Source organism: Strix aluco, chromosome 10 (assembly GCF_031877795.1).
Source record: "Strix aluco isolate bStrAlu1 chromosome 10, bStrAlu1.hap1, whole genome shotgun sequence".
NCBI lineage: Eukaryota > Metazoa > Chordata > Aves > Strigiformes > Strigidae > Strix > Strix aluco.
The window spans coordinates 28638460-28663901 of record NC_133940.1 but is presented as its reverse complement, the minus strand read 5'-3'; the positions used below and the strand labels follow the sequence as shown (position 1 = coordinate 28663901).

Genomic DNA, 25442 nt, shown 5'->3' with positions numbered 1-25442 from the left:
GCAAACCCAGCGAGATCCAGACTTCCCCTGAGCGACCGGCTGCCTGGCACGAGCACGATGACCCCCCACACTATCCTGTGGCTTTTCCTCTTTAAACGAGGAGAAAAGAGCTGTGGAGGGGGCCTGTGTCCCCATCGCCCCTCCGCAGCCGCACAGCCCTGAGGTCAGCCAGCCAACCCTCGTCGCCAAGCCCTCCGAGGGACAGGCAGCTCTCCGAGGACAAGGGGAGCTGCCAGAAACGGGTTTTCCCGCACTGCACATCACGCTGCCCATTCAGAGGAAATTCTGTAAAGCGCAGGAGCCTGAGCTTTGCTTAGGCTGGGGGAAGGGAACACCAGCAGGCCCAGAAAGGCGGGCGGACACTGGTGCAGGGTGGCTGCTCCCAGGGGCCAGACTTCCCAAACGCTGCTCAGGGAGGGGACAGGCAAAAAAAATCACCTCTGGCAGGTCGGAGAGCGGGTTGTGAGCAACAGAGACATGGAGCGTTCCCGACCCAGCAAGGCCAGTCCTTAGGCAGCCCAGCACAGCTCGGGAACGTGTCAGAGCTTTCGAGGGGGACACCCAAGATCCCCAGTGCAAGCTGTGCCGTGAGCGGAACCGCCCGGAGCCCCGTTTCAGACGTGCCAGGGCTAAGCCGGAGCCTGCCAGCCCGTGTCCACATCCCTGCTCCTCCCCAGGATCCGCCGGCAGAGGACACTGCTCGGCAGTGTATTCGCGCCTGGGCAGCAGCTGTGGGAACACTCACTGGCTCCTTCCCGTCCATGGCCTCCATCCACAGCCTTCGGTTGGCCTCCGAGAGTGCCTGCAGCGTGATGGTCCCAGACCTGCGCAGAGTTTGCCCAGGGACAGGCAGGAAAATGAAACAAAAGTTGGTTTTAATAAACACAAGGAGCAATTTCATCCAGGTTTACAGGGTTTGGAGGCCATTTCATACTAAGCATCTCACCTTTCATTAGTTTCAATGTCAAAACAAAACCTTTTGTCTATAGAGTCAGTCTTTCTCCTTACGCATGATTTCAGTGTCAGGTCTAAGGTGCCCTGGGAGAGAAAACGAAAGCCAAGGTTAGAGCAAAGAAACACAGGAGATTTGGGGTTCCTCAGCCCCCGGCACGGCACTGCCCGCTGAGCACCAGGCTCCCAGCAGGTGCCCTGCCGCACCGACGGCACCGGCACCAGCAGCACGGACGGGCCTTCCCGCTCACACGTAACCGGTTCTGAGAACAGAAATCAGAATCACACACCAGTGACCGTGTGAACATGCAAAGGCAGAGAAATGCTGCTTTGGGAAGCGTTCATCTAGTAACTTGAGGAATTCAAGTACTCGCAGCCACTGCCAGAGGCCTACATGCAAACTGGCTGCAGCTTCACCACCCATTTGCATGGATAAATATAAAATTAGCTCATCTAGAAAGGCAGAAATTGCACACTAGACCGAACCTGCAGGTCAGCACCACTCCAATAACGCTTGCGTTACATGAACCTGCACCTCCGCTGCCAAACCCCACAGGACTTTGGGTCACTGGGGGGGAGAGGGAGGAGAAGCTTCTCCTCAGAGGTGAAGATGAGGTGGGACACGAAGCCCAGCCCTTTGCTCTGTGGCCAGGAGCCCCACCACAGCCGCAGGACCCAGCCCGCTGCCGGCACGTCCAGGGCACGGTGCTGCCAGGCCGCTGCTTCCGAGGGCAGGGCCAGCCTCTCTGGCCACGGACGGGGCACATGGACATCTGTTTGCTTACAGAGAGAGATGACACAGGTGAACCGAAGGTGAGAGCTGATCACAGAATCCCAGAATCATCTCGGTTGGAAAAGCCCTTGAAGATCCTCCAGTCCAACCATGAACCTCACACTGACCGTTCCCAACTCCACCAGATCCCTCAGTGCTGGGTCAACCCAACTCTTCAACCCCTCCAGGGATGGGGACTCCCCCCCTGCCCTGGGCAGCCCATTCCAACGCCCAACAACCCCTTCTGCAAAGAAATCCTTCCTAAGAGCCAGTCTGACCCTGCCCTGGCACAGCTTGAGGCCATTTCCTCGTCCTGGTGCTGGTTCCTTGGCTCAAGAGACTCATCCCCCCTCTCTGCACCCTCCTGTCAGGGAGTTGTAGAGGGCCATGAGGTCTCCCCTCAGCCTCCTCTTCTCCAGACTAAACCCCCCCAGTTCCCTCAGCCGCTCCCCATCAGACCTGTGCTCCAGACCCTGCACCAGCTCCGTTGCCCTTCTCTGGACACACTCGAGTCATTCAATGGCCTTTTTGGAGTGAGGGGCCCAAAACTTCGAGGTGCGGCCTCACCAGTGCCGAGCCCAGGGGTTAGATCCCTTCCCTGTCCCTGCTGGCCATGCTAGTGCTGGTACAAGCCAGGTAATGATTGGCCCAGGATACCATGGCTGGGTCGATGTCTGCAGACACTGCTCCAAGAAACTAACTCACTTGCTTAGCTCCTGGTTTCTGGTCCATGGGCGTCATCCGTAAAGTTTTTGCCTCTTTTTCGTACTGGCAGTAGTATTTCACCCAGGAGATGCCCAGCGCCCCTGCAGAAACACACGGGAAGCTGGAGTCAGAGACGGTGCTGCCGTTGGGCACAGCTGGTGAGGCCCAGCCGGTGTTCCCTGCGTCTCTGTGCTCCCCTGGGCACCGAGACCGCCAGCCCTGCGGGGATACCTCCCCCTCCCGCGCCAGCGTCTCCATGGGCAAGAGCCAGGAGGAGGAGGAGGAGGAGGAGGCGGAGGAGGAGGAGGAGGAGGAGGAGAGGAGAGCGGCGTGGCAGCCGCCTCCAGCGCCCTCCCAAAAGGCGGCTGGTGAAAGGGCGTTTGTGGGACTCTGGGCTCAAGCCAGGCTGGTTTGGCCAAGTCCAGCCAAGAGCTACACTGGCAGGATCCTACGTGTCTGGAATGCCTCTTTCACACACAGACTGCTATTTCTTCCTGTTGATGAAAACTTGGCAGTAAAGACAACAGCATCTTTAAAACACTCCAAAGTTCCTATTTATATCACACTAGATTTATTGTCGCTTTTCTTTGTTGTCTTACCTGAACCCCTTTATATGAAATACTTCAACTGATATTTTTTCTGTCATTTTATTTAAGTTGCAGTGTCAGGAGGAACAACTCTCTTTGTACTCGCTTTACAGGGGAAACATAGAGGCAGCAAACAGCCATTGGCATGCAGGAACATGCAACATTTGCTTGTGGTCTAAAACTACTACCTGTTTTTTTCTAAAAGCAGGATAAGCATATATATAAATATACGTATAAATACATTTGTATCTATAATTCAAAACTGAACTGCTCACAGAGTAAGCTGTCTGCAGACTTAGAGGCTCTGCACAGAGGCTTTTGTCCCCTGAATGTTCATGCTTGTGTGGCCATGGAAAGCCACAGTATTTGTAAAAGACTGACTTTGGTTTAATTTGATTCTGCACAGAATCACAGCAGGTTTTGCTCTCAGCAGCTTAACTCCCAGCGCCAGTTACTGCCCGAGCTGTGCTCAGGTGCCCTCAGAGAGGCTGCGCGAGGGGAGCTGGGCAGGACACCCGGTTCGTTCTGATCGAACGCAGCCACAGTGTGATCTGCCAGAGCTCTGCTCTCCCCAGCGCCTCAACAGAGTAATAAGTCTCCTCTAATTTGAGCGCAGGGCAATTACCCCCTTGCTTACACGGCTCATGTAAGCCAGAGAAAGTGCTGTGCCACCCCTGAGGAAGCTGGCAGCTAAGGCTGCTGGTGATTCCCCGGGCAGCGCAGCACGGGGGCTGAGCGCAGCCCAGGCAGTGGCCACGGGCAGGGCAGCCCAGGCCCACGTGTTTTTTACCGCGTTCAGGCACGAATAAAAGCCATTACATTTCTCCTGAGTGTACAGATAGCCCTCAATGGTCGGCTGCCCGGGGAGCTTGCAGGTTAGGGGGGCTTCCTTCATCCTCTTCTTCAGGTCTTCCAGCTCCTCCCGCGTGCTGGAGAAATGATTCCTCGTCTGTTAAGAGAAAATGAAAAAGAAGCACATCTGAACGTGAGCGAAGAGCGAGCTTCAGGTACTCCTGGTCAAATTTTAGGTGCTCCAGCAGAAATGGATCGGTTGCAATGCATGGAAGGCAGAAGCCACTCCACAAACTCACAAGAGAACTCCAGCTGCAGGAACAACTGGACTCTCAGAGATGACTGAAGAGACAAGGTTTAACACACCGTGTGGGTGTTTGAGGAGCCAGGCCTGGGAGGACACCCAGTCTTTTGGTAAAAGAGACTTAGCCCATTTTAAGGCTAGGAGGAGCAGAAGGAAGCGCCTGAACTCCCCTTTGCACCATTGTTTAGGTTACAGGCGTGTTCTCCTACATAACTAAGGCGTTGATCCCTCAGATCATGCTACACTGCTTGGCATGAAATCATTTGTAAAGAGCCACGTCAACACGGGGTACAAAATCAAGGCATTTTTACAGAACACCACTTAGACCAATTAACGAGCCAGCAGCAATCCCAGCTTGGCACAGATCTGTGGCTGCTGTTCCACGGCAATGAGGGCCAGCCATGGAAGAGAGGGCAAAAGAAACAGCCACAGGTATTTTACCTCACGAGTGCACTTTGCCAGTGGAGGAGCATGTAGTAAGCCGATACCATTAAGATCAAGATTGGAGGCCTTTTCAGAAGACATGCACAATTTCAGCCTCATGAAATAGGAAGAAATTCTCAGGCTGGTTTATGCACAAGGTTAAAGGATACAATTGCAGCAGCCCCTTCTAGACAAACACTGTAATAGCACCTGCTGACTCTCTTGTGCAGGAGGAGAAAATACATGTGAACTGAGAAGGAAATAACGTTATTTGCACCTCCCACAATGCAAACATGGACAGTCTGTTTTGCATGGAAAATCATTGCCACCAGAGGCGTTTAAATACAAATGAGAATAGAAGTCACATGCAAAAAATACTTCAGCTGGGCAGGGACTCACATTCTGCAGGCTGAGCTGAAGCTGCTGTTTGTAAGGGAGGAAATCCTGCGTGAGCTCAACTGTCAGGTTGTTGTAAGTAAAGAGGCTGTGGAGAAAAGCCAGCACCTGCAAAGGAGGGAAAGGACACAGATTAAACTTCTCTTCTATATTTTTAATCAGAGGAAAGATAGACAGGAAGCAGGGTTTCAGAAACTACATATACAATTTATTTCTTTTTTCTTTCTTACAATTTTGGAGTGATGCAAGTCTTCGCATGACTTATCCACCACAATGTCCCCAAAGCCCAGGTCTACCACCCACACATCTGTCTCAGTAAAACACACCCGAAATGAAAGACCCTGCTGGGAGAACACGAGCAGATCTGCAGCTTGCTTGTCCACGAGACCAGCACGATCCCACGCTCGCCTGTGTCCGGCGCCAGGGCAGAGCCACCCAGCCAGGGCAGGGTCCCCATAGGTAGCCCCGAGCTGGGACCAGATAACAGCCTGTGCCAGATAACAGCTCCCTCCCTCTGAAGACAGCTAATGCTTACCAAACACAAGGTGCCCAAGGTAATTCATAACCAGACCTCCAGCTACCTACAGTGTCCAGCCTGTTCCTCAGGATCGACTTACAGACGTGAGAAACAAGTCTGTGGCTTCACGGTGCTCCAGAAAACACCACTAAGGCTGTTAAGCCGCAGCAATCCAAGCGTGCAAGGTTAACTCCTGCTCCATCACAGGACTCCCCAGGGCTGGATCCAACCTGGCAACTCATCCCTTCCTGCGACTGCCAGCAGGTCAGCATATCTGAGCATCAAACAAGGCCTGAAAGAAAAGGAAGCTCCTACCGGTTCAACAATACTGAATTTCTTGCTCTCTTGTACTTCCTGGATCTGGTACACATACTCGAGGGAGGACTCAAAGAAATTGTGTCTCTCTTTGTCAACCTGAAGGTCAGCCTGGGAGAAAGAGGGAGAGGTGAAAAAAGAAAATACATCACATCTAGCTTGACAATATTCGACTAGCCCTTGTCTGTCAGCCCACAAACAGTTCTGTCCTCCCTGCAGACAGTGCCGGCTGAAGGTGTCCTGTCCGGGTTTTGAACACCTTACACAGAGCCAGAAGAGCAGAACATGGGCCGTTCTTCTCAGCTCTGCCCTTTCCTGCCTCCCTTTCATTTATGGATCCAGAACCTCACCCCCCTCCACAAGGACAAGCCTTTCCCGAGGCACGTTTTGTTATTTTAGCACAAGCTCCTTCCCCACCCGCAGCCCTGCATGGGTGGGGACAAGGCCACTGCCACGAGCCTCTCGCCTGACTCCAGCTGCGCCCCAAAACCAGCAACTGCAGAGCTGCAGCACCGGGCGGGACAAGGCGGCGTGCCGTGTTACCACAGCTTACACAGATTCTGCATTGCAAAGATGCTTGTAGGTTGATCTGACAACCGGTTTGACAGATTTGATTTGATCCAGCTACTCTGGTGTGGGCTGGAGCAGCCGGGGCTTTCCCTTCTTGCTGCAATGTGTTTGGCAGCAGCATGAGCTGGAAGGGGCACCCCCTCCTCTGCCCACCGCCCCTGCAAACTCCAGGAGCTAGGCAGGAAACTCAGCTGGCAAAAATAATCATAACCAGTCATTTTTCAGCCAGATCAGTTCCCCAAGCCAGGTGACAGGGTGGCCAAGGCCCTGCCGTGCCAGTAAAACTGGTCACTGCTGTGTACTGTGAGGGTGAGAACGAGCGGTGACAATGCACGCAGCCACCACGACCGTTCAACACACTAAGGAGAACTGAAATCTCCATTTCCCTGGTCTCATCCACAGAATCTAGGCTTTGGGTAGATTTAATTGCTTATCAATTTCAACTGGTTACTGAAAGGGATGATTTCCCTCCCTTTTTTAAGATCTAGAGCAGCTGGTGGTGCTGCTTCTGGACCCAGCTCTGAAGAAAACCTGATACACACCTCCTGTAATTGGGATTCCTTCTTTTTGGAAGACAAATGCAAATGGCGATCCAGCATAGAATAAAACTTCTCACCATCCTTCTCAAACTTTTTCTTTCTTTCCTGTAGATGCAAGAGATGAAGCAGAACCAGTTATTGGCATTTTCCAGGTAAGAACATGCAGCAACGCCAAGACCTCTTCTGCAATTCAGTGTTCCCATGGAAATATTCTGGCCGACCCACCAGAGCAGGAGGCCACTTTCTCTGCTTTCACAGCCCACTGCCTACACAGGATTTAGTTACGCCTCAAGACCAACCCTGGCAATGCCCGTGGCACTTGAAATATTCTGTCGTGTTAACAGTGTGGCTAGAGCCCCAGTGACGAGGTACTGCTCCCCCTCTCAATCTCTTCAGGGCCAGGTAGACTTCAGACATGCTAATACATCAAAAACCTGTTCACCATTCGCTAATGTGCTGATCACACAGTTCAGAAACGACTGCGCAAACATTTTAACATCAAAGACGCGTCTGGGATAAGAAAAGATTTGTTAGGAGTCTGGCAATTTTCTGTTCTGAAGTTTTTATCATGTGTTTTTGAAAAGCATCAGAACGAAAGCAGAAGACTGGAAGGGCAACACGTGGGAGGGAAGTCATCGTCTCTATTAGCCACAGAGGAACGAGAGATCACAAACCCTGCAGCCAGAACGTACCCAAGTTTTGCCCAGGGGAGCTGTTTTACAACACCCCCCGCACAGGCATCACCTCGCGGAGTCCCTGCGGATGCTCTGGTTCCTACTGACCACTGTGCCTCTCGAACGTGCCCACCACAGGCCTGCAAACGCCAAGTGCGGGCTGATTTGTTGAGGAAAAAAGACTTTGTGAAGGAACTACTGTAACAGAGGGGTTTGCACTGGCAAACCTGAAAGGGCAAATGTCCTGAACGAGAGCAAAACTAGACACTTAAGAAGGAAACCCAGAGAGAAGGCAGGGAGGAGCAGAGCTGATAACCAGGCTGTTCGCTCACACTGACTGCGGTGGCCATCAAGAAACAACCGTGAGGGGAAGCCAGGTTGAGAAACACCCACATCAGATGGTAACTGGGCCATCAGTGACTGCTGAGAGGCAGTTAAATTGCTGAAGTAAGGAAATTCCAGCCTGGCAGCAGCCTCAGCGCCAGGCCCACAAAGCGATGACTAGCGTACACATACTACAGGGTACGTATAGGAGGCCCAAACCCTCCGCCTCCCTTTTGACAGCTCAAGAAAGTAGAAAGCAGCATTCGGAAATCCCAGCCCCCTGTGGAATTAATGGTATCTTTCAGCAATTATCTCCTAAAAGCCCTGAAATCCTGTTCTCTTGCTCCCATTCAGAAATTCATGAATAAGCAAACACACACGACAGAACAGAGCAGATGGACTCTGCCAGACTTGGGGATGTCAGTTATTTTCCTCATGAATTCAGTAGTGAGCACAAAGTTTGAAGCTGCGTTTCCTACATACAGCCCTTTCTCTGTCTTTAGTCGGTTCTCCTGCCACTGAGTTTTGCCCCCCCATTCCACCTGCATGGACTATTCAGCCTGTCTAACGGGGTGTCTTCCACAGCAGGATGCCTGGGGGCTCCCACACCCATCCTCTGGCTCAGCACGGTCACCCCCTGCCCAAACATCTGCTTTCCTCTCGGCCCCTTGCTTGTTGTGCTGCTGCCCTGCTGCCTTCCTACGAGAAGGATTTCTCTGCCCCCAAGAGCGTCCTGTTTCTCTAATCCTGGCACGCTGCTACTGTGAAAGCACAATTACTACGGAAAAACACAGAGGCACCGACCTGACTATCCCTGCTCACACTGAACTGTCTGGAGAAGGGCAGGCTTAGACCAGCAAACCTTTTTACAGCTGTAATTACACTGGACCTCCAGAGAACCTGTAATTACCAGAGCCCTGAAGGGAAGTGTATCTTCTGGTCTCATCCTCTGCAACGTCAGGGATACTGCAACTCTGCGTTAGCAAATTCATGCCTTGGAATAAAAAGAGATCCCTATCAGATCCAGAGGAGAGAGAGTCCTCCAAGGGTGAAACCTAATTTAAGCAGCACTGCAGCTGCGGAGCCACTGCCAGGAAGGACTGTCAAAACAAAACACCACCCTCGTGACTAACGCCCCGAGAAGTAAACCCAAACCCAGAGAAACAAAAGTGTTTGCGAAGCAGCAGTGACCGTGGCCGTAAGGTCACACTTCCAGATTGTCTGTTTGCACCATTAGGTGCCTCATCTAATGCAGCCAGGAGCTGAGGCTCGTTTCCACCTCCAATATGAGGAGAAACCAAGCCCACTGTGGGTGGCCACGGTGCCCATGCAGATGGCCACAGGACCATGAGTCCATTGGGGAACCACGAGCTGTAGGTGGTCATGTTGCCCATGTAGATGGCCACAGGACCACAAACCCATGACAAGACCACGAGCTGTGGGTGGCCACGTTGCCCATGTAGATGGCCACAGGACCATGAGCCCATGGCGGGGACCACAAGCTGTGGGTGGCCAGGGTGCCCGTACAGATGGCCACAGGACCATGAGTCCATTGGGGAAGCACAACCTGTGGGTGGCCACAGTGCCCGTGCAGATGGCCACAGGACCACGGCTGCAGGGCTGACCACGAGCCGGGACTGATGCAGAGCTCTGCCCCCAGCTCACCCGGGCAGTGCCCCGTGGGAAGCCACGGCCCGTCCCGCGGCAGAGGGTCATCTCTGTGGTGGAGAGATCGGTGGGAAGAAACGAAAAGCGGTAGAAGAGCTTTTCCTGCAGCAGGAGCTTGGGGGCCAGAGAGCAGCTCCTTCAGGGAGTGCCCCCCTCTGGCAGCGCCCACGGAGGGGTGCGGAGCCCTGGGCTCTCCCTGGAACCGAGGGGATCGGGAATGACGGCCAAGATGGATACGGGTGTGTGGAGCACGGCTCACTCCTGCTGTGTGGAAAGCAGCGCAGCGCACAACAGCACTTCTGGCCACTAGAAGGGGCCTTGCCAATCACTTCCCACTCTGGCTAATGAATATATAACTGAAAAGCAGAAGGATGAACTACAAATCCCTCCTGATTGTCAAGCCAAGGCTTCTAACAGCTTGTTGGCTGCTGAACAGAGCAAGCCAAGATGAAAAACAACACAAAAAAACCACCCAGACTGAAGCACAATCTGGAAACATGAGTACAAATTAATTCCTCATGAATATTCAGCGAAGGGCAGCATTACCTTCCCACTGAGACTGGCCAAGCCCAAGAAGCCACCCAACTTTCACTTATTTGCTGGGCAGGAGGAAGCGAGGCAGTTCCACCCGGCTGCGGGGAAAGAGGGTGCTCTCCCACAGCTTCGCTCTGGGGCTTCAGCAGACGCTGCTCGAACCAGAAACGAGCAGGAGCCCTCGGGGATGCACAGGCGGATCCGGCACCCGCGGCAAGCTCTGCGGAGCCCCGCGGCAGCCGTCCCCTTCCAGCCTGAGCCAGAGACGGAGCAGCCGAGGACTGGGGGGGAAAAGGGTGAATGGACTTACCAAAACTCCCCCTTAACCATTAGCTGCTAATTAGGAGCCTCTGAAATGCCAGTGGGAGAAGAGGCAGAGCAAGCTGCAAGCGCGGAGCCCAGCTGCTTCTCTTCTTCTTAAAGAACAGCAAAACAAACCGGAGAGAAACAGGAGCCTCCACCTCCGAAGGCGCCATCGGGGGCTCGGGCGGAGGATCAGCACCCAGCAGGACGTGCAGGGTGGGACACGGGCGCGCAGCCGGCCCCGGGCGCTTCCCCCTGCCCGCACGGCCCCAGCCCCGCTGCCTCCTCAGAGCAAAGCTGCGACGTGGCTCCGAGCCGAGCCCGGGAAACACCGCGACTTGAAAGCCTGTAACTATCAAACGAATCCACTTCTGCTGCGTTTCCCGCCCTGGGGTGCCCCGTTTTGACGACGGCAACGATAACTCTGCGGCCATCCCAGCAGAGGTACCGCGCTCACAGATGGCCAGTAACGAGCACAAACGGTGACATGTTCACCACCACTCCATACAGAAGCAGCACTGAACAGATCAAACCCTAAATCAGTCTGGGGAAGTCACAAGCGGCTGCTGGAGAGGAGCTGGAGGCACGAGACGGGTGGCCGGTTCTGCTGCGGCTTGCAGCCTTCTCTGGCAAACGGTGCGAGGAGAAATGGGAAAAGGAGAAATATGTTCATATGGAAAAAAGTACTTCATGCCTGAGTTTAACTAATTTTTACAATGCATCAGCAGTTAATACAAGAAAAGATAATTTCCATGAAGTAAAATGCTGTTGAGGGGTGTAGAAAGAGCATTTCTGTAAAACCACACTCAATTTAACCTATTTTTTCCCCTCACCCAGAAAGTTCTCTCACATCTTGCTCCCACAGAGATGAAAGCAAGCGGCAGTTACTGTCCTCCCTTTCTTTTAAAATTATTATTAATGAAATATTAATAACAGAATTAACTAAATGCTTTCAGGAATACATGTTCTCTGCTATGTAAGAACTTTTGGAAAAACACAGCATTTATTCAGCATCCCAGAGTGTAGTAAACATTCCTCCCGCAGCTTACAATGAGTCCAAACAAGCTTTTCCCCTCTGACTTCTTTGTTTTGCTTTTTGTTTTCTTTTTTTTTTTAAAAAAAAGTGGAATCGGAATGAAACTTCTTCTATTCAAATCCTCCTAAACTTAATGACTGCTGCAAGGATTTTAACGAAAACCCCCGAGCAGAGCTCGCAGCAGTCTCGACTATGCTGGGCCCTTTACACACTCACCAAATCGGTGCTGCACCCCCTGCCCTCACCCCTTACCAGCCCTTTTAGCTTTAGGGCAGAGTGAAGTGCCAGGGCTGAAAAATGGGTCAGCTCAGGGGATCCCGGATCCTCCGCTTTTATTCTTGATGTCTACACATACAAACATTCATGATGGGTCCTGGGAAGAGCCACAACCCCACGGGCTGCGGCAAGCAGGGGAAGGGGGCTGGAGGGGGCGGCTGCGAGTGACACCCCGGGGGCTCCCCTGCGCGGGAGCAACCACCCAACTGAGGAGATCCCACTGAGCCCCGGGAGAAGGGGTTAGTGCAGGCTCAGATGTCTCGGCCGGCCTGGCTGGCTGCTCTCCAGCCAGAGCCACCACAAAGCCCCGATTCAAAGGCTTTTCCTATCTGGCTTCAGCATCTCGCGCAGAGAACAGAAAACAGCTCACAGAAGGCAACTCTGCCAAAACAAGGGAAACGAAGCAGAGGGCACAAATTCTCTGTGTCATGTCTCGAGTCTGCTCCACAGCCTGGGCCCGGCCTCTCTCCCCCTGGTGTAAATCAGGAAGGGCCTAGTTGGGCGATGCCAGTCAGCAGAGGCAGGGCAGAAGCGGAGAGGGAGCCCTCACTGACAGAGCCCCATTGTGAGGAGCCTCATTTGTATTTCACGCCTCTGCTGAGGGAGGCCAGCGACACCAGGAGCCTGGCCAAGCCCGGGAAGACTTCGTGCCCGAGGCAAGGCCCCGAGGACACAGCCCAGTGGGACCCGGGCTCCTGTCAGGAGAGCCTCGGAGGTGAGGCAAGGCTCTGGGGAGGGCTGGGGCTCACCATGAAACTGTAGGGCGTTGTGGGAGGAAGCATCATGTCCCCGCACATCCCCGGCGGCGTGGGCGCTCCCGCAAAGGTGCTGGGGCGTGAGCTCCTGCGTGGGAGCAGAGCCCTCTGCCCATCCAGCTGCCCCCAACACCTCTGCAGCTCGTGTTCCTAAGAAACGAAACCCGCAGCCCAACCACAAAGACCTCCAAGCCACCTGCAAGAGTCCTTTTATCCCTTTTAACTGCTCCTGAGCAGCGTCCTGCAGCGGTTGCCACCCCACGCCTCCACCCGCAGCACCCTGCGCTGGCAGCAGGAGGGCTGGAAGCTGCCGGGTGAATCTGTGCCAGCGCCCAGAGCTCCCCGCTGCCAGGGCTACGGCACCGGGCGTGCCGAGACACGACCGTGCTGTGACGGCAGCAGCCAGTTCGGGAGGGGATGCACAGGCGGGACGTGGCACGGCTCTGGGAGCTGAGCGCGCTCCGGGCTGCAGGCAAAGTAATCCTCGCACACCTTAAGGGCCACCCGAGAAGAAAGCAGCCTGAAGGACGTTTTAATAATGTCATCTTCACATTTTCAGGCCGTTGCCCTCTTGATTTGAAGTGTTCCATAAACACAGAGGGAAAAAGAAGCTTGACCTTGCCCCCGTGACTCTTCTCTACGCACGGGCTGGCCCCATGGTTAATGCAGACAGATCCACTGGGAGGGGGTTTTCTCTCGGCCCGGGCACCTCCCTGTGCTGGCAGCCCAGCAGCCCGTGGCCCAGCCCGGGAGCTCTCCCCTGCGCCGGGCGGCAGAGCGCGGGCAGCCGGCGTCTCGGGGAGGCGGCCGCCACGCACCGCCGTACGGCTGGATTCTGAAGGGCAGGATGGTGATCAAGTATCGCTTCTCAAATCCTGTATTTATTAAACGTCAAAGACTCCAGATGGGCTGGGCTGAATCCAAGCCCCAAGTGTTCTCCAAAACATCTCCATTTCTGAGCTGGGGCAGCGCCAGCCCCATTTCAAGCTGCTGCCGAGTAAAGTGGAACCTGGATTTCTTGATAGCAGACAAGGGAAAAATAACCTTTTCTGCTCAACATGTGCAGGATTTGCTTTTTATAGTTTTGTTTCTTTAAATTTTGGTCCATCTGAAAGACTCATTAGATGCTTTATTTAAATATTTCACAACAAAAGCCCTATGACTATAATGAAGTTCTGACTGCCAGCCTCTGCTGCTCTCCCTCCCGCTCCAACACTTTATCCAAAGAAAGTGTTTTATTCTCAACAGCCCTGAATGAACAAATGGGAGAAGAGAGGAAGAAGCAAGGAGTATCTCTTGATCACCGGTCGAAACAAGCACTCCTTGCTTAGGATGGAGACAGCACTGGAACTTGGCCAGAAGAGAGCCCAAAGAATTCAGGAAAAGGTTTTGGAGCCTCTTATGATTGAAAAATCAGACTAAAAGTCACAGCATGGACTCTCTCGTGCCAGCAGCTGAGAGCCAGCATTAGATGAGTAAGTTTCTGAAAGCATGAAGTTGAAATGGAGTACAACTGTCTACTTTTTAAAAAAAACCAAAAACCAGGAGAAAAAACTGAATTCAAACACAGAAAACAAATCTGTTAAATTTAAAAATAAATAAACAATCAAGCCTTACCTTGGTGAATCCTATTTGCTCCTTCCGAAAGTTCTCCAAAGGTTTGATCAGCAAGTCACTGGCGTTTTGTACCTACAGCACGAAGAAAGAAACAGTTTAATTACAGGAGACAGATTCATTTTGTCCTAAATAGAGGCTGAACAGGGCTGGAAGCCAAGAACTCTTAGATTTTAATGCCTCTGACTTGCAAGTGAAGTCACTTAACCCATCCGTATCCACATTTCCCCATCTGTAATACACAGAAAACCCCAATCACGGCACATGAGGCCTTGGGGACACCCTGTAAATGAGAGGTGGGCTCCCCCAGCCCAGTGCCACAGGCTGTGCTTGAGGGACAAGCCACCAGCGACAGGTCCTGCCACCCACCCTGCTCTAGGAGAGCTGGTCCTGGTCGGCCTGGGAGCACTGGACACTCAAGGTACGCCAGGCGTGGGGTGAGCCCTAACCAGGAGCAGCCCCAGCAGACACTCGTCGCAGGCCTGAAACGAGCCCTGTTCCAAAGAGAAACCATCTGGAGAGCTCAGCAAGGCCCGACAGGCAGGGGCTGCTTCTCGGAGAAGGTGTGAGGAAGGGCCCAGGCTCAGGTGAGCTGAAGGCAGGGCTGGGGCTGGCTCCCTGCCGGGGCCTTCGCATGCTCTGGTGTGTCTCACCACACAGCACTGGGCTTGATGGCTCTGAGAACATGGCTCTCAAATAAATGACGGATTTCCCTCTCCCGAGAGCCAGGCAGAAGAGTGACAGCAGGCTATCTGTCACAGAGTAACAGCACAGTAATGGCTAGGGAAAAGGAAAGCCTGCCTGTGTCTCTGCCAGTCCTGTCAGATGTCTGAAAGACGCTTTCCTGGGATGTGCTCTGTACTCCCTCTCCATGAATCCACAGGCAAACTCACCCCAGTTTACACCACTGGCTCCAGCTCAACCCTGGCACTGGGACACGACTCTTCCCGTCCCCGTTTCTACTGCGACAGGCTGTCTCCTGAGCCCCAGAGAAGGGAGAGGGGAAGAGAAGGGGATACGACTCTACACTGCCACAGCCCTTTCAGGTAATTTAAAGCTGATGAACATGGTGAGAGTGTGAAACCTTCTGAGTGAGCTACTGTAAAGGACTGGTCCTACAATGGGAGGGCAAAAAAAAAAAGATTTAAAAAAGTTGGACAGCATCCCTAAAAGCCTCCCTGAAACAGTCCCTTCCACCCACCGCCAAAGGAGCCAATTGTACCTGGGCTGTAATTAATAAAGACCGACCTTACTGCTTTCCTCCAGCTCCTTACTGGTTTCTTGGGGTTCCTTGCCTGCCTGTGTACCTGTGGAGCGGCCGGAGGCGTCCCACCGGCCCAGCCACCACTGCAGTGCTGGCCCAGCCCGCAGCCTGGCACTAGCTCTCGCTGCCGCACGAGGCAGAGAGAAGCGGAGCCAAGCAGCACATTCCTGGCGTGCTCTAAAAGCACTCTGCTGAGCCTACCCTTCGTGTTTTTCCTGGAATTAAGAGGGAAACGGGAAGCCAACGCTCGCTCCAGAGGAGCGCTGGGGAGGCAGAGGGCACAACACAGTGGGAGAGCCCTGCGGAAGCTGTGCGGGCCAGGGCAGGGCCACAGCGGCACCGGTGTGCTCGCACCCAGCAGAAACGAAGCTAAAAACACATCTTGCTCCTTTAAGGCTTCGTTTCACCACAAAACCAGCCTGTTACCAGCTCAGACACACTCTGCAGAGCCAACCTGCTGCCGATGGCGGGCTCCTGGGGCTCTGTGAGAGGTTTTGGACACTGCGGGGGACAACCTCTTCCCTCCTGGCCCAGCACCCCCAGATGTGGTGCAAAGCACAACATTCCTGGTGCTCCCAGCTTCCCTCCGACGGGAAGCTTCAACACCGAGGTACGTGGTGCTGTGATTTAGCATTTAAACATCAAGATGAGGCAGTAATTACCAGAGCACAGTTCAGATCATCTTACCATCATGGACCTCTCCAGCTCTACCTCCTGGAGCAGCTCTGCGAACTCCTTAAAGGACTCAGCTGTAAGGAAAAGAAGAGGCTGGTTGGTGGGGCTGGGATGTGGCACTGGCGCACGGGACGCACCCTGGGGTACCCGAATCTGCTGCACCCCCAGCATCGCTGTCTAAAAGTTCGCCAAGAACCAGGGAAGAGCTGCCCCTTTTTGGCAGAAACCAAGCTAGGCAGGGCCATCAGTAAGGGCTGGCCATGACCACAACGGGTATTTATTTCCACACTGGAGAGGAGGGGCTGCCTGGAGCAACGAGGGAGATAACACCCTGGGAAGGGAAGACGTGTTAATTAGCTTTCATTAGGAAAAGCTGGTAACGCAGGCAGCGGGGAAGGGGCAGCTGCCGGCACCACGGGTGGCAGCAGGACGGGCTCTGCGGGCAGGACCGAGCTGCCTGTCCTGCCTGGACGGTCGTGCCTGGGCGGCTGCGGCAACGCCAGAACGGGCCCGGCACCTCTGCCTGAGCCGTGAGGAGCTGCAGGAGCTCTCCAGGGCCAGGACGAGTCTGTAAAATGAAACCAGCCCGGAATGACAAAGATGATGTTCAGCGACAAGAAGCACAAAGTCCCTGTAACTATGAAGGAACGGTCACAGAACTGACACCACTCCCCAAAATGTTAAAAATTAAACAAAAAGATCTCACTGAGCAGAACTTTCCTAGGAGTCCAACTACAATAAAAATAATACGAAACCTTTAACAAATTGAAACAACAAGGTTTATTTAGCCTGGGGAAAAAAAAGGGACGAGGTAGGAGTAGTTGACTCCCCCCACAGCACCAGGGCTATCACTAAGAGGGCACAGAGCCCTTTCTCTGCCCACCACAGGAGAACATGGGAAGGGACTGAATTTGTAGCAGGGGAGAAAACCTCTCTCCAGAAGAGCAGTGAAACGAGCAACACTGCAGAAGGCTCCGTTCTGTGGGAGGCTGTAAGGCCAGGCTGGGCAAACCTCTGCCTGCCCACGTGTGCTGAACGCTGGCGGGGAAGAACCCGACTGCCTGGGTGTACCTGGGAGCGACCGACTGCGGAGCAGCGCTGGAGTTCTTGTTCTTGCAGCTCAGGCCCTGCACTCACTGCAGAGCAGAGAGATTTAAAGGCTGCCTGAGAATGGCCCAGAGAACCTCCAGCAGGCCTTAGCTGGCAGGGCTAACATGGGGGAACAAACCCAGCACGCACAGCAAGAGCTCATCCCACGGCCGAGGCGAGAGGATGTGTTTGTGCTCCAGCGCAAGCTGAGGGCCCTCTCCCCTCACCCTGGGAGAAGCAGCCGTCCTGCTAAACCCAGCCCAAACGCTGCTGCGCAGCCAGCAAGCACGAGCCTCCAGCGTTAGAGACTCGCTCTGCAGCTGCTGAGACAGACACAAAGGGGAGAAACCACAGCCTCGTGACACAGCCCCTCAGCTGGCACCAGCCGAACAGAACCCTCGCCAGCAGTCAGGAACTTCAGAGGTCTCTTCCAGAGCCCGGCACATGCAACGTCCCAGCAGTTCACCCCACGGGGCCGACACACTGACTTTCGCTGCGGTTACTCAGGACAATGTGAAACCTGAAGCGCACAGAGACACGGGGGAACCGAGCCAGGAAATGAATTATCACGGGGAGGAAGAGAATCCAGCCCTGAATTTACAGCAAAAATGCCAACACCTAGAATTTTCACTAGATGTTCCTTTTTCGGGCTCTACAGGAGGAGTCCGGGCACGTGTTTCCAGGCGACGGGCGGAGGGACGCGGCCGCCGTGTAATGCGGGTGTGTCTGTCACTGTGGACGTCCCTGGGGCAGAGCCCTGCTCCCGACAGACAACAGCGGCCCAGTGCCCACGTCCCAACTCACACTCACAGCCTCTGAAGCCACCACCTGACACGCAGGGGGGTCAGCCTGCCGTCTGCCGACGTATAAAGGAAGAATTGTGCCACTGGTTGTATTTACAGATCAAACACGTTCCCTGAAGTACAATAGGAAGCGCTTGCGAATGTTTTGCTTCATTCCCATATCCTGCACATCAAATGAGCTCCTGTGCTCCCACGCAGACCTCGAAGCTGCTACGGGGATGTCGACGCCCTGCTGCTGCTTCAGGAGTCAGGAGCCTTGCACAGCGGCTCGGCCCCAGCAGGCACTGCAGGCTTTGGTGGAGGAGGAGGAACACAGCTCCGGCTTTTTCACAGGGGGAACCAGGCACCTCCTCTTCAAACAGCAAAACAAACATTCCCCAACAAAAATAGAAGTAGGGAAACGCGCTGGTTTCACCACGGAGTGTTTTACATTTGCTGTGATCTCTTTTCTCTCTCCTCCACCCACAATCCCCCCCATTCAACCTCTGCCATTTCCAGCAGCCTTCCTCGCCCGCCGAGCACGGGGGCCTGCCGCCCCAGCTCACGGCACTGCCTCACGGCACGGGGCTCTTCTCCCTCCCATGAGCAGAGGCAGGGGGAGAGGCAGCGCGGGGGCATGGGATGTCAGAGCTTTGTCCCTTCCAGCCGAGAGGAGGGACGCTCCTTTCGTTGGGCAGCCGTTCGCCTCAGATCCCTCTGCTCCCAGGAGGGGCATTTATAAGGCAACGTTTTCCCCTCCCTTATTCAGATGTGTTTGGAAGTTCAGCACCTCTGTTGCCATTAGATGTGGAGGCTGACTCATTTCCAGTGGGTTTCACCTAGAGGCTTTCCAAGAAGGAAATCAGATTTTGAAGGGAGAGCTGCAATCTGCTTTAAACTGCTTTAAATAAAACAGCGCAAAGAACAGGCTTTACTTCCTTCCCCTTTCAGTGATGGCCAAGAGACCTGACATCAGCAATGTCACACTTGCAGCCGCTCCTCAACAACAGCCTGACAAAAGCTTTTTTTTTTGTTGTTGTTCTTTTTCTCTAGACTCAGCCCCCAGGAGCAGCCCGGCTAATGCCCTGTGTCCCCGGCCACGGGCAGCCCCCTCCCCTCGGCCCAGGCAGGCACCCCCAGGGTTCTGTGCCATAGGCCAGGGTCAGGCCCTTGGGAGTTGGGGGATCTCCTGTCATCCCCACTGCAGCACCCACAGCCCTGCACCAGCCCTTCCACAGCCCAGAGCAGGATTAATTTGACAAGCACTGGGTTTAGGGCATTTAGGCCATTCGGTTGAGCTCCCTGGGTGCAGCCGGCAGCTGTGTAACCTGCAGGGTTGCACCCGGCTGGCAGGGACGTAAAATGATTGTTAATCCCGAAACAGATGCGCGGGGAGTAGTGTGACACTCGTGCCACAGGCTCCCCTGGCGCAAAGGCAGAGATGGGGGATTATTTTCTGTACAACGACACATTTTTCCCAGCAGTTTGCAGCCTGGTCCCTTTTCCAGGGCAGCGTGGGGCAGCTTTGTTTCTGTCAGGTGTTTTCAGCAGAGCAAAGGCAGCTTGAGGAGCAGTGCCTGCCCAGAGTGATAGATGTGGCCGATGCCCAGGGCTACATGTGCTCCCAGTCCGCCTGCGGCACTGGGGAGCGGGACTTGCTGGGAGGCCAGTGCCGCACTGCTGTCCTGCCCGGCAGCAGGGAGCAGGGCTAGAGCCATGGAAAACCTCTGAAAATTACCCACAGAACTGGGAATGTGAAACTCTACCTGCAAAAGTCCAACTTTGTAAAATACCCCTTGGAATAGCTGACAGGCATCTGAGCAACCCAGCTCCTGATGCTGTTTAAAAACCACCAGTGCAGGCAAATTCCTAGAGGAGAGACTTTCTCAGTTACTGAAAGTTTGAATCAAAAAGAAGAAAACTTACCAATATTAATCTCATCATCCGTTAGCGTGTCACCGATAAAGTCAAACTGAAAGGACTGCAATGTCTGGGAGAATTTCTGTACTGCCGATGAGTAACCTGGAAAAGGACAGAGCAATAAGGCTGTGTACTTCTGCAATTGTTACACAGAAGCAGCAAATCTTAGAAATTTAACCTGAATGGAACAAAATTATAGTGAGGTGGTTAGAAAAATCCACAGGCATCATGAATTTAAGCACTTCAGAAAATGTTGCAGTGTGAATAACCATTAGAGGCTGCAGAGAGCATTTCTCTTGTTTTCTTTTTCTCCCTCCAGTGTTGTTGAAAATGTTTCTGCAGTACTAATGGATGCACTGAATTTTACAGCCAGCTGATCGACAGCCTCCTGCCCTGCCCCGTCCGGGAAGGGACACCAACACATTTCCCCTGCAAGAAAACATGCAGCATCCCCCACCGCCCAGGAAGGGTTTCAGAGAGGCAGATATCCCTGGTGCCACACGTGCATCAGCACAGCTCCTCGGGGCACGAGGCTGTCAGCCAGCCTTGCCACCGTGCAAAGGAATTCTTTCATTCTATGGGAGAAAAATCTGTAGAGTCAGAAAATAAACATGGGGGGAAAAGATTGGACTCTAAATAACTGCCCCTCTTTCGGGGGTCACAGAGCGTCTGCTGATGGCCCTGGGACCCACTCCTGGCTGGCTGGGGAGGAACTTCCAGTCTTGAAGCAAAGACACTTCCCGATAGCGGTTGGCAGCTCAGCCCAAATTATTTTTGGACTTTGCAGAGAAGTTTCTGGCCCAAAGGATCCTTTGTGTCTTTGCATCCTGTGCGGCTGCTTCACAGCTTGGTCAGCGGCTCCGCTGTTGCAGAGGCGGGACAGGACGGGGCAGCCGGCCCCGACGCCGCAGCCACCCCCCTCGTGCCAGCTGGGACGGCCGCAGGTAACGCTCCAGCACAGGAGGGACCGAGTCCTTCTCCCGCGGGCAGAGCACAGGAAGGAGATGGGATGGATTCAAGAGCCTCACATCTTCCCGCACAAGGTTACACGCTTGTCTGGGGGGCTGGTCTTTCTCCAACAGCAAATACCCAAGATACAAACAGGAGGAGGCTGAACTTGCCTGACCTTAGGGAATAGGACGTAGACAATAAAACAAAAGCAAAGGAATAATTTTATACTTGATTCACATTGTTATTTTCCCTAATTTTGGACTCCAGCTGTAGGCACAGCCCAGGCTGTGGGGGTGCACAGGGAATGGCACTTTCTGAAATTCAGGAAGCTGCAATTGTGGAAGATGTGACAGCACAGACGTTAACGTGCAACTGGCTTGCACAGCCCTGCTTTGCCAAACCAGGGGAAAGATTGCTGTAACAGAGAAACTCTGTGTAAACGGGCAGCTTTTAAAAATTTCTCTATTTGTTTAAAAAAAATAAGACATGCACAATCGCTTTTGCCATCAGTTGTTAAAATCTGGGAGGAAATAATGGCCAAGAATGAGGTGTGCCTCACAGTGAGGATTGTGTCTGCACAGTATAGGCTACCCCCTGCACTTCCAGCCTGAGGAAAAAGGTGATCTGGGTGTATTTTTGTTTGTTCTTTTCATTGCAGACTCAGTGACAAAAGAACTTATCACTGCGGTGGCAAACATGGGGTTTTCTGAAACACTGCTACGAAGGGCAGAGAAAAATTGGACAGCACTGAATGGGACATTGGGAAAAGAAATCAAGTGGCTGGCGTGGGATCCTGGCAGGTCCCCAGACTGCTCTGCTTCCCTGTCCCAGGGTCAGGAGCACTCAGGGGCCCCCAAGCAACCATGGCAGGTGGGGACAGCCAGGACCCCAGCCCGGGGAGGAGCGCGGCCTCGCAGACAGTCCCCGCTCTCCCCTCAAAAGCCTCGTTCAGCAGTTTCCTCTGGCGGGTCAAACCTTTGCTCCTGAATGGGCAGATTCAGGCCTGAATGTCCCTATTTAAGCACAGCTGCTGGGGGGCTGAGAGCGCGTAAACGGGTGAACTCCAGCACAGAATGATGTCATTGATTTGGTGGAAAACCTCAGCAAATAATTCACTCTCAGTCCCCACAGCGTTCGCTTCAGGCTGGGCCGGAGGCTCTCATTCAGTTGTTGCTCAGGGGAATCTTTGTTCATCCTCCTGCAAACCCTCGTCCTCTTCCCTGGGCGCTGCCGATGCCCCCGCCCAGCCCCTCGACTATGCTGATTGGGGGTGAACTTCAACCCCCGCCTTTGAACACCCATTCCGACCTAGCGCTGGGTCCCTGAGCAGCTCCCGGGGGGGCTCATCGTGTCCCACCCTCCAGCATGCCCAGCCCGCACCCATCCATCCCCTCCATGGGGGGAGGCGATGAGGGGGGGCCCAGCTCCGGCTCCTGTGTCCCCGCATGCACAAGCGCAGGCACAGCACCGCCGGGACAGGGGCTGCCATGCACCGGCCTCCCGTCGCGCACATCGGCCCCGGCGTTGGAGAAATGGGCCTTGGCAAGCTGCTTGCCTTTTGGTTTGTACAGAAACAGGGGTTTGAAAAAGACAAACACCATCTATTTTAACCAGAAAAAAAGAAATGGTATCACTGATTTAAGTTACGTTTTCCTTTCAAAGTGTTGTCTGGCCTGAAAGCTTAATTTGTCAGTTGTCTACTGAAGGAAATCCAGGTGGATGTGCTATAAACCACATCTCACATTAGCTTAGCAGTGAAGAAAAATAAAAATGAGCGCCCCTTAATTAGTCCAGTGCTGTTTCGTTTCACTTGGGACAAGGAAATTTCTTCATTTTGGGGAGCCATCTTCATCCCCACCTTCAGCAAAGCTGGGGGTTGGAAGCCCCGGCTGTGAGCGGTGACTGTGTGCCCACCAGCTGTGCTGAAGGTGTCTGTCCCTCTGTCCCACGGCAAGGTGACAGCCGCTGAGGACACCCCTGGGGTGGCTGGGGCACCGGCAGACCCCCATCCCCGATGGGGGGTTAGGAAAGGAGAGGCCATCCCCAAACAACTGCGGGAGATGGGGGGTTAGGAAAGGAGAGGCCAAGCGGAGGGAGAGCCTGTGCTGCACACGCCTGGCCTGGCTCCTGAGCAGCCTTTAATGGAAACCAGACTCCCCCGGAGCAACGTGACTCGTCCTCGTACACGTACCAAGCCTTGGCTGAACACCGGCTCCCCACAACCCCGACCCACCCGTGGGATGGGCACCATCAGGGGCCACCACGGTACGGCGGGTGTTGTTCTAACGACGGGAAACTCAAACCAGGGTGACCCCGGCAGCTGTCCCCACCACGGGCACTGGCCGCCCGGGGAAGGGATGATGCTGTCACCCGGGGGGCCCGACGCAGAGCATTGCCCCTTCCCTCGGCGGCATCCAAACGGCGGTGTGGTGACAGCGGGGGACAGGGCAGGTCAGGGGGGACCGGGATGAGCCACAGCCACAGGAAAGCGGCTCGACAGCAGGAAGGGGCCACGGCAGTCAGCAGCTGGAGCCGGGCGGGAAGAGATCTGCAGTGTGGGAAAATGGGGCGACGTTGCCACGCTGGCGGAGATGAGCCCGTATTCTCCCTCCTTTTAACAAACACTGGGATGTTCTTCCCCCCGCTGTGCACACCCAGGGGCTGCTCACCCAGCACCGGGAAGGTGTGCAGGGAGTGGTAATGCTGTGCTTCCAGGGCAGGGACACGACTGCGAGCAGCTGGCAAAGCCTCGCCCCCATCCGGCAGCCCCCAAGGACCCTGCCTGCTCTTGGTACAGCTCAGCCCGTTGCTGTGGAAACACACCAAAATTAATTCGATCAGAAATCCTCTAGGACGCTTCTTCCTTACAGCACTCAGTAAGCAATGCCAACTCTCACAATTTGTGGTCACAATAATTTATATTCTTCTCATAAAAATAAAGCCCCATCTCTCTGCACAGAACAACTCGCGCTGGGCAGGAGGGAGGGAAGGAGCCAGCTACAGCTGCACGAGTCGTAGGAGGCACACAAAGAACTTTCTGGTTGTATTTATGTACAGATAAACACACCTCCAGAGACTGCAGCTAGTGAAGGACGTGCCCCACAGTCTGCTCAGCGAAGACCTAGCAGGGATTCTCATTTCAACTGTTCACAGCAACCACAGGTAACCAAAGACCGCAAGCAAAAAAATTTTGCTCTCTTTGCAAAAGCCACACGCCTCTGAAAAAGCACAGCCAGAAGCCCTAAACCAGACTGTGGTTCTGCTTCTTCCCCTCAATGCTTAGAATTTAAAATAGAAGGAAACCATTGCCGCAGGACAGACCCCATGGGGGGACATGGCCCCGCACCACCTCAGGCTGCTGCAGGGATGAGTGGACACGGCTGGAGGAGGAGGCGCTGCTCGAGGGTCCACCAGGCCCGCGAGGCCGCAGAGACATCTCTAATGAGCCCGGCACCTCTCTGAGCCTCCGTCTGTGTGACTGCAATGGTCCTCGGCTGCCGAGAGACGAAACCATGTCCCAAAGACCATGGGAACAGAAGTGCCAGTGACAACCCACTGGTGACAGCTGCAGGGACGGCCGGGATCTCTGTGTGCCAGAAAAGCTGGGCTGTGCTTGTACCACCTCAACACCACAGCGTGATGTCGGGTGGAACGGAGAGAAAGCAGAGTGATTTTTAGAAATAAACACTTTGAAAACCAACAAAAAGCCTCCTGCTGTGTATAAGAGCAGTGGCACATGTACACCTCACACCTGCCAGGAGCAGGCTGCCTGTACCCTTGCCCAGGTTATCCACACCCAGACATCCCCTCGCTGACCCCGCCGGGTCACATTTGTTAGCTGGGCAGCCGCTGGTAAAACTGGCACCGTCCCTAGGAGAAAAAAAAAAAAAAAAATACAAAACCCTGCACCTCCTCACCACGGCAGTCATCGGCCAGTGACAGTTCTAGAGCAAATCCAGTCCTTAATTTAACCTGCCCCCAGCCGAGGGCAGATACAGTGAGGCAGGACCAGCTGAGCCGAGCCCACGGCGGGGGAACAAGTTGCTCCCGAGGCTCCGCGGTGCGGACGTGCCCTGCATGGGGCAGCTCAGCAACAGCTTCAACAGTCCTTAAGGAAAACCCCGAATTATTTTGAGCTATGGCGATGCAAATGAACAGATCAAATGTAAGGAGGAGCTCCACTTTGGCATTTTGCTTTCTTCTTCTCCAGCCTGAAAACAGAAATAGCAAAAACAGCCACAGACTTTTTTTCTTTCGAGTAAGTGAAAGACAATAAAAGTTCATTCTGTACTTAAATAAAAGAATTTTAAGGCAAGGACAAATTCTAGGGTTAGGCTCTGAACTCTGGAAACCCCTTTTTTGGGGGGAAATGTTGTCAGACTCTGATGCACAGTAGCTGAGGGTGCACGTAAATTCCTTCCCAGTGCTTGGGCACCACGAAACATTTTCTGCTTCCTCGTGCAGAGCTGGGCTACGGGACACACAGAACATGAGAAATACCATTTTTCCTCCAGCATGCAAAAGAGAGAGGGCTGTGATCCCTGAAGGGAAGAGAATGTGCCCATTGTTATCAACTCCCGCCAAAGAATTTCCCAGGCAGTTGCATCATGAGGGAGATGGAGCTCATTCACGCCGCCACTCCAGAGAGGCTGTCGTGGACATGGTACCCGACCCACCGCTACCAGGGGATTGCAAACATTTGCCAG

The 25442-nt window shown here is 54.0% G+C and overlaps 1 protein-coding gene across 4 annotated transcripts in view; it reads right to left on the bottom strand.

The window, feature by feature from the left end:
- Window positions 1-25442, bottom strand: part of OPHN1 (oligophrenin 1) — a 59006-nt gene that overhangs the window by 20125 nt on the left and 13439 nt on the right. For all 4 annotated transcript variants that reach the window (XM_074834895.1, XM_074834894.1, XM_074834896.1 and 1 more), the window contains exons 2-11: window positions 19792-19887; window positions 16007-16068; window positions 14059-14130; window positions 6875-6976; window positions 5763-5873; window positions 4934-5038; window positions 3835-3964; window positions 2429-2529; window positions 947-1038; window positions 746-824 (exon numbers count right to left, since the gene is read on the bottom strand). In XM_074834895.1, the coding sequence (XP_074690996.1) occupies window positions 746-824; window positions 947-1038; window positions 2429-2529; window positions 3835-3964; window positions 4934-5038; window positions 5763-5873; window positions 6875-6976; window positions 14059-14130; window positions 16007-16068; window positions 19792-19887 (950 nt within the window). The remainder of the gene's footprint in view (window positions 1-745; window positions 825-946; window positions 1039-2428; window positions 2530-3834; window positions 3965-4933; window positions 5039-5762; window positions 5874-6874; window positions 6977-14058; window positions 14131-16006; window positions 16069-19791; window positions 19888-25442) is intronic.